A 13,334-nucleotide genomic window follows, 5' to 3' on the forward strand; every position below is an offset into this window, starting at 1 on the left:
CCTTGTCGAAAATATCGAGTATATGTCAAGAATATGACGTACGCAAATGGGGTTGTCGGAAGATTATAAATTCAAAGTTTGTGACTTTTACATTTAAAGTTAGACCAAGAGATCGTGACTGATGAGACAAACTTTGAGAGAAGGCAAGATGAATTGATGGATTACATTCAAGTGATCACTTTTAGGTTAACAAAAGGTAGGTCGAGAAGGTAGGCCGTGAAATACCTAAAAGTTAGTAGGAAGGCATTAGGTAATTTTGGGTTGACAGGACCCCACCTGCCCGACAGCTGAAACCTAACGCATGCAGCAACTTGGCGATTACCTAATATGAGATACTCCCGGCCGGATAAATATTGGCAAGATACATAGAGAGAGGTACCTATGAAGTCCGGTCAGCCAGCCAGTCTGCCAGTAGGTTCAAACATGTGGCTTGACAGGGGATCAAGTCTAGTACCACATTTTCTACATACGTACGGTGAATTGGCTTTATCGTTGGACAGCTACTAGCCTCAGTACAATACCAACTCCCATTTCGCGGCATAACTTTACTTAGCATATCAATTCCCTTCGATTGTACAGAAGTTGCCTGTCCCTGCGGGCACAATACAGACAACATGGTAATAACACATTCTCAGAGACCTAAGTAAGGTTCCCCAACGATCTCTAACTTGTATTAGGTCGTCTTAGCCGCATCTATTTGTACTCGAGGCGGGAAAGCTGTCCTCTCGAGGCAGTTCCGCGAGATGCCCAGATCGCGAATCGAAGCCCTCCTAGCATCCTTCCCTAAACTTGCCGATTCGGGAACCCAACACACCACCGTCGAGCAGGACAATGTTCGATTCGTCTACCAACCCCTTGACGAGCTCTACATGGTCCTCATCACCAACCGCCAGTCCAACATCCTACAAGATATCGACTCCCTCCACCTGTTTGCGCAGGTAGTTACTAGCACATGCAGAAGCCTGGACGAGAGGGAGATATTGAAGAATGCCTACGAGCTACTCAGCGCCTTTGACGAGTTGGTTTCGCTCGGCTACAGGGAAAACCTCACCATCAGTCAGATCAAGACTTTCTTGGAGATGGAGAGTCACGAAGAGCGCATCCAGGAGATTATTGCGCGAGTATGCTATCTACTCACGAGGCTTTCCCGTTACCCCGCTAACAGCCGTCCAGAACAAGGAATTGGAAGCAACCGAGGAGCGAAAACGAAAGGCCAAGCAGCTCGAGTTGCAACGAAAGGAGTCTGCGAGGATGGGTCGTCCAGTTGCACCTCGAACCCCAGTATACCCGACTTATACGCCCCCTACGCGCCCCACGCCTGCAGATACCTACGATAGCTACGAAGCTGAGAAGAACAAGACCCATAAGTATGAAATACTACGAGTATATGAGACGTCGAGCTAACGTATAATCAGGACAACGGTGATGAAGGGCAAGGGAATGCAGTTGGGTAAGAAATCCAAGACTACAGATATGTTTGAACGCGTCCGAGGAGAGATGGGAGCCGAAGTAGACGAGTCGCCCCTGGTGCCCGTCGCTCCCAGTCCGGCTGCCGAGCCTGCGGCTCCACGAGTGTCTTCATCCTTGGACCGCGATGCGATCCACGTTACTATCAACGAATCTATCGGTGCTAAACTATCGAGGGAGGGCTCTCTAAACTCCCTAGCCGTTACTGGCGATCTAAGTTTGAGAATCTCGGATCCCAGCTTGACCAAGATCAAGCTCAACCTTACGGCAAACGCCTCTCATGGTGCCCAGTTCCGTACACACCCCAACGTCGATCGTGGCCTATTTACGAGCTCCAAGACTATCCAGATGAGCAACGCTGCACGTGGTTTCCCCGTCAACAATTCTGTTGGCGTCTTAAGGTGGCGAGCTACGCCAAAGACGGACGACACCAGCGCTTTGCCCATCAGTTTCACCGTCTGGGTGAACAAGGGCTCGTCCGGAAACTTCACGATAACAGTCGAGTATGAGCTTACCGGAGGCGACACCCTAAAGGATGTTACGGTTGTCATTCCGTACGTTACTAGTGAACCATCCGTGTCTAGCTTCGATGCCACCTACGAGGTATCTGGTGACAGTCTCGAATGGGCTATCGGGACCGTTAGCGACGATAATCCCAACGGCTCGTTCGAATTTGATGCTCAGGCGGATGACGAGAACGAGTTTTTCCCCATGCAAGTACGATTCTCCAAGACGACACCGTTCATCGATGTTGACGTAAGTACTATATTCTCGCCCGCAATCCAGCATTTTCGCCGTACTAACGATTTATATAGGTTACGTCAGTTTCGTTGGTGGAGGAGAATGAAGAAGTTAGTTTCTCTAAAGACATTAGGTCGGTGGCCGAGACCTATTTGGTCGAGTAACGGGTTTTGGGCAGGATGTAATGAGTTCGGCATGGAGCAACGGCCACCAAAAGGGGATGAGACAGGATGTTATATAGAGCAATAGCTAGATAGAGCATGCTAATTGATTGTGAATGATGCCATCAATTATTGTTGTCTGCTATTGTGGATTGTAAGAACTTGGGAAATGTTATAATATTGTATACAGTATCTATCTGGTACTAAATATACTGTGTTAGCTACTTGATTTAGAGCGTTTGCAGCGACTGCCTCATTACAATGAATGCCTGGGTCACTGTAGCTACGGGATCCACACCGTTTTGGAGCACTGTGGACTCATTAACCTTTGCAAAATCGCAGCGGCAATAACAAGACAACTAAATAATAACAACGACAACTTCAACTTATAAAATGCTGTGCCGTGATTAGTACCATTCCAGATACTCTCAAATTAGGTGCCCAGTCTTAGGAGTAACCATGACTGAACCAATTGAGCTCACTCTCCGTAACGACTTACGTCTCGATCCTAAGCCGCACAACGGCCTTCTCACTTATAATCCGGCCATCGAACTCTTCGCCGGTGCAGCTGGGTCGAGAACCCTCCAGATATGGCGGTCAAATGGCCAAGCTGTTACTAAAAGTAGTCAACGTGGCGAGCGAGACACTGTCGAGGCTCTCCGCTGGAAGGCGGATGGTAGACTACATTTGCCCTCGGATTAGAATGGCGACTCATAAACTAACGCGTATTAGGACAATTTCTAGCTGTAGGGTGGAGTGATGGAGTAGTGAGGTTGATGGGTTTGGAGACGAACAAGGCTGTCCACCAGATGCCGGTATGCGAGGCGGGCAAATCTCGAATCACCTGCATCGGCTGGGCTCGTAACAGCGCAGGGAAGCGTCAAAACTCGGTCTCCGAATCTTCTACGGTATCCTGGGAGGATATAATGCCTCGCGATCTTTTCCCAAGCAGCAGGAAGACCGCCGTAGACCTCCCACGGGAACTCACGTTTCTCGAAGTCGAGAGCGCCCTACCAAAGCTCAGCCCTTTACCCGCATCGGGGGGTTCAGGGTAAGGAACACAGCCGAATTATCATAGCAACTATCTGCTAACAAGGCCTTAAGGGATGACTCCTTCGTATTCACTACGAGGGCATCGCTAGAGTTCCTATTCCAACCCTTCGCTCCTCATGACAGCGATAACGTCGATGTTATGATTGTTGGCACCGACGATGGGCAAATCCACGTCAGCATATACAATTCTTTTGTCATCGGCACGTTTAAGTACGCTCTACCTCAGCCTCTTGGAAAGAATATCACCCTGCAGTTATGCCACCACGCCTCTCATCCCGACTCGTCGACACATATGCTTGTGTTCAAACCATCTGGGGAAGCTAAGACGATAACCGCTTATCTCGTGCCCATAGACCTAACTTTTATCCATTCGTCACCTGAGAATTTGTCCTTGCTGGCTTCAAAAACCACTACGCTACAAAAGCTGCTGAGGTATGTGAAACAAGTGCAGATACATATGATACACGAATGGCAGTCAACCCGAGAGCTTCCAACCCGGTTTTTAAATAGCATAAACGAGACGCTGCGTGAATCTGGCAACTACGGCGAGATGGGCATTGGGCAGGCCTTATACCATACGGTGGTGACAGGCCATACGTTCCCAGAAGTGCGGGAATGGCTAGTCGACCAATTGGCGGAGCGGGTACGTAAGCTTCCATTCGTAGGGTTGGTTGGGGCATGACGCTAAAGGGTGAGATAGGGTCATAAACGGTGGGATAAAGCTGTTTTATCAGGCCTCCACGCGCTTCGCAGCCTGGTACATGAGAACTTCCTTCCGGCGCTCGAGCGCATCGGTGTTATCCTCAGCCGTTTACTCGGCATCGCGCGCTTCCACGAGTCAAAGGAGGAGCCCGGGTTCACCAGCGCGCAGGTTACCAGAGTCATGGATACGGTGTCCTGTCTGATGCTAGTAGGGAACAAGATTCTACTCATCGTCATGGAGGAGCTGGATCTGTTCCAGTCGTTTTCTATCTGGCTCCGGCACGAGATCGACAGACTAGCAGCCCCGTCGGCGGTAGAAGAGCTTTCCGAGAAAGAGGCAACAATGGAACACGGAAAAGTTCTTGCCTATATCCAACAGTATATGGCCGCGAGCCCCTTACGGTACCATCTCAACAACGTCACCGTTGAAAGCTCGGATAGAAGCCGCCAGCAAGCTGAAGGTGGAAGCTCTCTATTGGAACTCCTTAGTAAACAGCTAAACAAACTAGACACCAACCAGCCCGACGAAAATTCGTTCGCCCAGGTCGAATTCTTGTGCGGCTATTTAGATGGCAAAGCCAGTGCTATCTTTAAAGGCATCGCCGAGGCGGAAAAGCGAAGCGTGCGGTTTGGCCAACCAACTGCTATCGAACTGGACAGTAGTATTGCGAAATTTGATGTCACAATGTCAACTATATCTAATGCGGTATGTCCACGTTCAAGTCGTCTCTCATTCGATGTTAACGGCCTCCTCCAGGATACGTCCCAGACACCAACATACACAGCTTTAATAACGGAAAGCGACGAGCGCAGCGGTAAGGATGACCAGCAAAATTATTCACACCCCAGAATTGACTCTCCTCCAATAGTATACATATTCCGAACGACTACGAGCGTATTGAATGGGATTAGCGGTCCTGTCACGACCGAGCTCTCATACATGGTCCTTGGCGAAGGAAAGGTTCTCGACCTCAAATTTTTATACGACGATAGTCTTCTCGTCTTGTGGGCGCAGAGGGGTAATTAAGTCCATCCATTCAAAGTTTACTTATCGCTAATTCAAGCAGGTCAACCACTACGGATCGTCAGAATACCGCACAAGTCTAACGAGTTAGGGTACCGGCCGTATTACTCGGGAGACAAGGTAACGCCACTCGTCCTCAGCAACGACCAGATTACCAGCGCATTTGTGAACGTGGTAGTGCCCTGCGAGCCGAACTTCGTACCGGTCCAGATGGAAATTCGGGGGGCTAGTTCTGAGCGCGGCAAGGTACCTGTCACGGTCTGTCTGCTTGGGAACGATATGCAGACATATAAAGTCTTTTCCTTACCAGAGGACTCATTCAGACAGTAAACGAGATGGTGGGTTGGTGATGGAATATCGGACTGGTAGTATGTATCTACCACGCAGACTAATGACAACTTATGATACCTATCCAATAAGAACTAGGAGAAACTAATTGTTGTTCAATTGATTTCCCGAATAGCTACATCTTATTCACCCACTTCTAAAATCCCCAAATAATATATCGTCAGTATAACTAGAGGATACCGATTCCGATTCACATTAGCCACACCAGGAAGAACTCGTGGTCTGATAAAGTAGATAGCAGTACGAAAGCCCCTCAACTGCCATATATGAAATCCAAGACCCAGCAACACGAAGCGGTCCCACATTCAGCGCCTCAGATCTCACGAAAATTATCTGCGGGAACGATCCAGTTCCCCTCTGGTCAATCATGAACGGGATAGAGGCGCCTATGGTTGAGACAAGATCTGCGACATTGACAATATATCTCCTCATGGCTCGCACTGACCCCTTATAACCTGTAGCTAGGCTGTCGCCATGTTGTAATGTATCCGACCACCGACCTGCGCTATGCGTCCGACTTGGATTTTACGGTCTTTAAGATATTGGGCTACACTAGATATTCACCTTGTACCCGGAGATCAGTTCGCTTTCCTTTATTGGAGGCTTCTTTACTCGCGTAAGGTTGGGTTTAGGTACTAATCTATGGCATTAGGACTAGACAGTACTTTTGAACTGAACAAGGCGAGCTTTAAGCGTGTGTACGCGCAGGTGGCTTGCCCTTATAGCAGATTACCTAAATCTAGATTTATTCCTATTTACAGCCAATTGGCTCTGAAATGCTCGCTGGTCGCCTCTTAATTTGAACTGCTTTATGGTATACATACTACCTCATAATTCCACACTCGCTCTCCGGTTCGTAGCCATATACTTTGTGCCATTCCTCAGAGTACGCTTTTTCTTGTCGTCATGCTATTACTTCCTCCCTGCCTTCGCCCACTGCCTCAGAACGTTTTTCTGAATCTTCCCGGTACTCGTCTTAGGGAGTTCGTCGACTATCTCGACTTCCCGCGGGATCATAAACTTGCTGATCGCGCTTTGATTGCGAGCCCAGTTGATCACGTCTTGCGGTTCTAGCGTCTTTCCTTCTTGGACTGTTAGATACGCCTTGGGTCGCTCACCCCAATGCGAATCTGGTACGGCTACGACGCCTGCTTCGAGGACGTCGGGGTGCTGGACTAGCATGGCCTCGAGTGCGACTGAGGAAATGTTCTCTCCGCCTTGATATGCACATATTAGTACCTTAGGTAGGTATTTATGCATGCAAATCGAACGCATCCTCGGGAATAGAAGGAGATAAACATACCGCTGATAATAATATCCTTAGCCCGGTCCTGGATCTGCGCACTGCCATCCGGATGCCAGACAGCCAAGTCGCCAGAGTGTAGTGCGCCACCAGCGAAGAGCTTCCTCGTAGCTTCTGGGTCCTTGTAGTAACCCTTGCAGCAGATATTACCGAAGAAGACAATTTCGCCAATCTCCTTACCGTCCTTGGCGACGTCAACGAGAACACCTTCCGGCTGATCGGTTTTGACGATGCGGATCGGAAGACTGGTTATGAAGCCGTGTCCCTGGCGAGCCATCTTGATGTATCTCTCCGACTCTGGCAGGGCGTCCCATTGTGGGAGGCGGTATCCCTTCGTTATTGGGCCGTACGTCTCCGTCAGGCCGTATACATGGAGGGGGTGTAGATTTAGATCGGTCTAAATGGTTCTATCAGTAAGTTCACGAGATGTCCGGGCGTGTCTCATACCATCTGCTTAAAAAGGTGTGGCGTTGGCGGACTCGCGGCTACGGTGACCTTCACGGGCTGTGGTAACCTCGCTGCTTCTTTCGAAGTGCAGAGCAAAGTATTCACCGTCGGCGCCGCACTAAAATTTGTGATCCCTTCTTCCTTCAGAAGTTTCCAAATTAACGGATAGTCAACTCTCCTGAGGCAATAATGCGTGCCTCGAGCCGCGGTTACTGCCCACCTATAATAGGGGTAAGCCTTTAACTTTAAAATTGACGATTGCTTAAGAAACTTACGGGAATGTCCAGCCTACGGCGTGAAACCTGATAGTGTTAGCAATGAAAAGCACCGTCTTCCGGGGTAGTCTTACATCGGTAGTGTCCATAGATATTTACACCTCCCCGTGTCAGGACTCAATCCGGATTCAATAACGTTAGCTTGTGCCGCAAGGTATGCGCCTCGGTGTGTATAGACGCATCCTTTAGGCCTCGAAGTCGTTCCTGATGTGAATGGAATAGCGATCATGTCATCTTCGTGGATGTCCTGGACGTGCAGACCAGCCCACCCCTTGTTACCATGTGCTTGGTCATATTTCAAGCCTTCCAGCACCGCCTCGTCGAATGGACCACAGAGCTCACCCTCAGTCGCATCGGTATCCTTAATTTTTTGTTAGTATAGGTATTCTCATTCGACATCCAACATTGGGCGTGGATTGGATAAATCAGGTATATACCTAGGTACTCACCAGGTCAACGATGAAGGGTACATTAGGATGGCTCTTCTTAAACTCTTCTAATAACGGTAGATATTCGTTATCCACGATGATGGAATCTACCTCGGCAAAATCAAAAATATAGGTGATATCATCGGGTTTTAAGCTATAATTGTCAGCATTCGGAGTATGCTCTGGCGGGGATAGATGAATTTCCGGGGCGCGTACCGATAGTTTACAGGAACGATGACCCCGCCACCGGCCACGATTCCGAATATCGATTCCAAAAAAGCAGGCGTGTTAGTCGCCAGTATACCGACACGTTTATAGCCGTGTTCTCGAATGTAGTAGGCTAACCCCCTGGCACGGTCCGCGAATTCGCTATACGGCCTCCTTAGGACTTTGTTGTTGGCTGTAACGTGATATATAGCGGGAGCATCGGGTTCGATAGCAGCAGCCCTCTCTAGAAAAAATGTTGGGGACAGCTGGTGGATGTGATGGGTATGGTCAACGCCAACGGGCGACTTCGGGGTTGTCGGCCCTAGATGGCCGAGTAGATTCCTCAACCGTGACGTCGGTCCAGACATAATATTAGATGATGTTGTAGTTAACGAAATGACAACCCCGTCTAAGTCTCAAGAGGTAATTATCTAAACTAGACCGTACAGCTAATACGCAGGCGGCAGGATATAGGTATCCCGTACAGGTGTATAGTGGGGAGGGTATAACGCAAGTATGAAAGAACACGAAATAGAGCTATTGTCATCGAAGTTCACAACAAGCCCCGGTTGAGGAGGGTATCGAGACTTATAACAGTCGGTACAGAGGTACCTTAGGTATGCAAAGCGGTGTCAGGGAAAAGGATGGCGCGCTATGTAGCACTACCCCATAGACCCCGTAGCCCGTCCCCCATGCTGCTAACCCCGGTCTTGTTCGGCTAAGAGCTAAGCATTACCGGGGAACCAGGGATCAAGCATACACTATGGGTTTATTAACAAAAAGTAAGAGCTAAGGCGTTTTAGCTTCTTAGAGTTGCGTCACTTATTGAGAGGTAGAGTTTATTCAGAATAGTATAAGTTCCTTCGTAACTGTTCCAACTGACAAAGGTAGACTTGGCTCAAATTGGTTATATCGTATACTCAACTCGTCTCGACTCGTTCTCTCGAAACTCCTATCAATAACAACGGCACGAACTTAACGGTATAAGTCCGCATTTATCAAGAAGTTGATAAATATTGAATCTCGGGTTTAGAGGTTGAGGTTGGATCCAACTCATTCATGAACTTCTTTGACAACCCCATTCCCCATTTCGGGGTTAATATTCTACCGCCGACTAACCGACGAGCCGATTTCATAACTCATAACTTTATGATGGCATAGTATAAAACTCGAAATGGACGCTGTAACTAACCAGATTATAATAAATTTCATAAACTCCAAAATGACACCTCGCACGACATCCACATCTAATTAGACTTTTCGAGCTACACAAATCCAAGCCGACATCCCCAGTATTCCCGTCTCCTTCTCCGTATCGCTCAATTGCTTTCGTATCTCACCATCCCAACGCCCTATTTCTTCCCGGCTCCATCCCTCCCAGAGTTTCGCCGTCCACATAGGCGAGCTAAGCGCTTTCACAGCTTCTTCTCCGGAACCGCACTCCCAGTTCGGCTCGGCCTCGAAAACTTGAATTTGATCACCAAGGAATCCCCCAGCCTCCATGACGCTAGAAAGCTTCTCTTTCGTCAACCACTCGGGGGGCATGTACATTGGGTTAAACCCGCTGTTCGGCCGGATAGCATCCACCGCGCCTTGAAGCACCTCGGCAGCCCGTCGAGTCTTCCACGTAGTAACCACCGCATAGCCGCCACGCTTAAGTACACGGTGCATCTCTGCAGCGCCGGCCACCGGGTTCCGGAGGGTAAATATGCCTAAATTCATAACGACGGCGTCGAATTCGGCGTCTTTGAAGCGGGAGAGGTCCTCCGAATCTTGGACGTAAGCGTCGGCTGTGGTCCAGTTCAGCGCGGCTTTGTTTGCCACGAAGTGTTCGATCATAGGGGGGGCGAAATCTATGCCGGTAACCCGCGGCGGTGGAGAAACCGGCAGCCCGGGAACTGAGACATCTGCTGGAGACGGTGATAATAGGAGCTTAGTCACTATGCCCGGCCCGGCCGCCGAGTCTAAGATGCGGCTTGTTGAAGAATAGCTTAATAGCGGTAAGTAAGACAATGCAGCTGCTGCAAGGCGCGTACTTGTGCCGCCCGCATGCTTTTCGTATGCAGAAGCATGTTTCTGGAAATGCACTTGCCCGGTTACCTTGCCTAATGTCTCCGAAGTCATGTTGGCGGTGGAGGTCGTTGTTATCCTGTGTTGAGAATTGGAAGACTCAAGACATGCGAAATCGTGAAAGATAATTTGACGTTTAATGGCATTTATAAACATTTAATAGTTACTTCTGCACTACACGATTTTACTTGAACCGAATCATATATTTATGTCGCGTCGGATACATATTTTACTTCGCGAGTAGTCCCCGGAATGTCTCCGAGATGCTTGCTTATGGAGGCTTTACATAAGTCCATTCCCGTGGATATTCTATTCTTTCTATATTGATCATTTTCCTTCTTCAGATAGGATATTTATGAAGTTTGGCGTCTGGAAACAGTAATGTCCTCATTTGCAATTCTCGGGTCTACCCCTTGCGGTGTAGGACTAACCGTTCGTAGCAGAACCACTCCGAACGGTACTGAAGAAATGTCGCCAAAGTAACCGGCACTAAACTTCACTCCGCCAGATAACCCCTGATGATACTGAACAGATTTGTTTTTGATATTCGTTTCGTGAGATTTTATTACATCACATATCGGAACTATACAACAAATTAGCGAATACGAATTCTCACGAATATCCTGCGACTTACATAAGGATTCTCAAAGTCAGTGTGGTCTCCCTCGCCCATTTCCAAGCCAGCCTTGATTCTATCCTCTTCCGACATTCCTAACTCCCTCATCCGTCTGTCTCTACGCCCGTTGCGCATAACCAGGATGGTCCTCCATAAAATTATTAGCAGCATCTGGATTCCTAAACATGTTACACAGCCAATCGTCCCCGGGATGTATCTGGGCTACATATCGTTAGCATTAGGTGTACCATCTTGCCCCAGCCTGACATGACATACCGCATCCTTGGCCTGGAAGATTTGTGTGCCCACCATGTTTCCAACGCAGTATCCCACGAAGGTGATTGATGACATGACGGTCCGTTTTGTTCGTCCGGCGACGTTTGACGGGATTAGCGACCAAGCAAAGAACGTGGCTACTATGAAAGTTCCAGTCATGAAAAGTCCACCCCATTTCGTCCATTTGTATTGTGGCTCATTGGGTAGAAGAGCGATGATGAGAAAGCCAGCAATCGGCGGAAGTTGAGAGAGCGCCATGACCCATCTAGATACGCGTTGGATTAGATTGTATAGTTAAAAGTTAAGATATCATAGCTCTTACAATCGGAGGTTCTTCTTCTTAGTAACTAGTAGTCCGATCGCGAGGAAGAATAGTACCGTGAAAATCATTTTCGGAATGTTCAAGAGAATATTTTGTAGATTCGCTATACTACAGTTAGTCGAAGTAATAACTATAGAGTATAGTAAACCAGGGGGTACTTACTAAACCCATAACTAGTGGTCAATATCCCCGAAAACGCCGTCAGGGCACCGTTCGGAACTGATCCTAGGAAGGCATTTGCACCAGCGATCCAGAACTAGGGTTTTAAGTCAGCTCCCTCAAGCCGAATAAGACGACGTTCAAGAGATAGTTGTAAGAACATACTATCGGGTCCACTAGACACTCTCTAACTTGTTCCCACTTCCATTCCTTGATGCCTGTTTTATCGTGACCGGTGTTATTGGATAGGATGCGAGCTGTGGCTATCTTCTTTTCCTCCGCGGACAACCAGATCACTTCGGATGGTGTCCCGAGGATGAGAAAACAAGATAATCCCACGAGAACAGTAAGACTACCGAGGAACTGCTACGGTATTAGCCTGCGACACGCTTTGGCGTTAGATAGGTAACTTACATAGGACATGTACCTCCACGCCTCGAAATTCGGGTTCCTGTAGGAGACGGTACCAATTCCATAACTGATAGATTCGGTGATGATGCTCACTCCGGCATAGCCGCTTTGGAAGACCAAGGAGCGCGAAGGGTGTTCTCGTGTGGTGTACCAGGTCCCAATTACCAAAAGGAATCCGGGACTTAAAGAGCATTCGAAAATTCCTTGCAATGCTCGAAGAGTGAGGAGATGTACAAAATTCTGAGCGAACCCGATACTCAACACGACAAATCCCCAGCACACTATGTATATCGACAACATCCGGCCCATCGAGTATCTCTGCAACAGGATGACAGACGGAATCTCAAAACACATATAAGTAAGATAGAAGACCGTTGTCAGCCATGAGAACTGCTGTCCAACCAAGCCCGTATCTTCGCGTAACCCAAAGGTAGCTTGAGTACTGATGCAGGCCTTGTCTACTGCCTGGAGTCCATGACAAAGCCACATACTGTTGTGACAGAATTAGAATAACAAATTTGTCGGGAGCGGTTTTATACAAGACTTACAGCGGGAGAAGGTACCTGTCCACTTTTCGTTTTAGACGATTACACTCCTCATCGGTATATTGAGGCGGGAGTTCCTCTTTATGGTCTATGGCGACTTTATCGTCGTTTGAGAACTTAACGCTATCGTCTGACCCCATCTTGACGAATACGGCTGATAGTGCTCGGTATCGTGAGTATTGGCTATCTTCTCATACGTTGATGGCTATAATCTTATAATTTAGCTTGGTGAGAGAGTATTACCTAAAGTCCTGGTTTCGTGCTGATAGACGCGGCTATAAGTAAGAACTTCATCGATAACGAAGGATAGTAGTACAAAAATAAGAAATACATAACGCCAACAGTACCTAGGGATAAGTGACTCCTGGAGTCTGGAAGGCCATATTGATCGAGCATGGTGTCTAGAACATCTGGGCAGGAAATTTGCCGGGAAGGCGCACGAATCAAAAAAAGGCAATCCAGGAGCAGATCTCGTCACAGGCATAACGAATTTCCACGGCATTATCTCAATTTCTAGTTCTTAAGCCACAATTTTGGTGCTCAGCAATCATACTAGATCCCGGGATTGCATTGTGTAATGTGACGTCTTAGTATGTAAGACAGGACGGTGGGAAGATACCATGCATTATTACACAAATGTCGGCGTCGAGAGGGAAATTTTGTGTAACGACTCAGCTAAGACGTGGAAAAGCAAAGGTTAGATCGCGAAATGCCAATGTCTAGCCACGAGGCAAGGAACCCTTGAGACCGTCATCCTTAGGCGACTTATCTCTCGATGT

The 13,334-nt window shown here is 48.1% G+C and overlaps 5 protein-coding genes across 5 annotated transcripts; 2 read left to right on the plus strand and 3 right to left on the minus strand.

Moving 5' to 3' along the window:
* Positions 1 to 248: 248 nt before the first annotated feature.
* On the plus strand, positions 249 to 2,552 carry F5Y00DRAFT_229038 (uncharacterized protein). The gene is made up of 5 exons (XM_048006709.1): positions 249 to 617; positions 678 to 1,121; positions 1,174 to 1,367; positions 1,416 to 2,223; positions 2,283 to 2,552. Exons 1-5 carry the CDS (start codon positions 615 to 617, stop codon positions 2,370 to 2,372), a joined length of 1,539 nt encoding a protein of 512 aa, XP_047867631.1. The 5' UTR covers positions 249 to 614; the 3' UTR covers positions 2,373 to 2,552.
* A 191-nt stretch (positions 2,553 to 2,743) lies between these two features.
* Positions 2,744 to 5,561, plus strand: F5Y00DRAFT_229040 (anaphase-promoting complex, cyclosome, subunit 4-domain-containing protein). Its single transcript, XM_048006710.1, has 7 exons — positions 2,744 to 3,045; positions 3,102 to 3,420; positions 3,474 to 4,065; positions 4,123 to 4,830; positions 4,882 to 4,939; positions 4,994 to 5,143; positions 5,192 to 5,561. The coding sequence occupies exons 1-7, from the start codon at positions 2,829 to 2,831 to the stop codon at positions 5,476 to 5,478; spliced, it is 2,331 nt and encodes a 776-aa protein (XP_047867632.1). The 5' UTR covers positions 2,744 to 2,828; the 3' UTR covers positions 5,479 to 5,561.
* Positions 5,562 to 6,161: 600 nt separating this feature from the next.
* On the minus strand, positions 6,162 to 9,183 carry F5Y00DRAFT_229043 (acetyl-CoA synthetase-like protein). The gene is made up of 7 exons (XM_048006711.1): positions 8,166 to 9,183; positions 7,971 to 8,103; positions 7,596 to 7,882; positions 7,522 to 7,548; positions 7,247 to 7,466; positions 6,800 to 7,196; positions 6,162 to 6,713 (listed from the first exon to the last, which is right to left on the minus strand). The coding sequence occupies exons 1-7, from the start codon at positions 8,522 to 8,524 to the stop codon at positions 6,409 to 6,411; spliced, it is 1,728 nt and encodes a 575-aa protein (XP_047867633.1). The 5' UTR covers positions 8,525 to 9,183; the 3' UTR covers positions 6,162 to 6,408.
* Positions 9,184 to 9,347: 164 nt separating this feature from the next.
* On the minus strand, positions 9,348 to 10,615 carry F5Y00DRAFT_229044 (S-adenosyl-L-methionine-dependent methyltransferase). The gene has a single exon (XM_048006712.1). The coding sequence runs from the start codon at positions 10,380 to 10,382 to the stop codon at positions 9,408 to 9,410; it is 975 nt and encodes a 324-aa protein (XP_047867634.1). The 5' UTR covers positions 10,383 to 10,615; the 3' UTR covers positions 9,348 to 9,407.
* A 176-nt stretch (positions 10,616 to 10,791) lies between these two features.
* On the minus strand, positions 10,792 to 12,695 carry F5Y00DRAFT_274597 (MFS general substrate transporter; the record flags this gene model as incomplete). Its single annotated transcript, XM_048013389.1, has 8 exons — positions 10,792 to 10,809; positions 10,861 to 11,064; positions 11,119 to 11,383; positions 11,441 to 11,543; positions 11,603 to 11,696; positions 11,765 to 11,962; positions 12,014 to 12,500; positions 12,559 to 12,695. 8 exons carry the CDS (start codon positions 12,693 to 12,695, stop codon positions 10,792 to 10,794), a joined length of 1,506 nt encoding a protein of 501 aa, XP_047867635.1.
* Between the last annotated feature and the right edge of the window lie 639 nt (positions 12,696 to 13,334).

This window comes from Daldinia vernicosa (genome assembly GCF_022497035.1).
Source record: "Daldinia vernicosa strain CBS 139.73 unplaced genomic scaffold F5Y00scaffold_9, whole genome shotgun sequence".
Taxonomy (NCBI): domain Eukaryota; kingdom Fungi; phylum Ascomycota; class Sordariomycetes; order Xylariales; family Hypoxylaceae; genus Daldinia; species Daldinia vernicosa.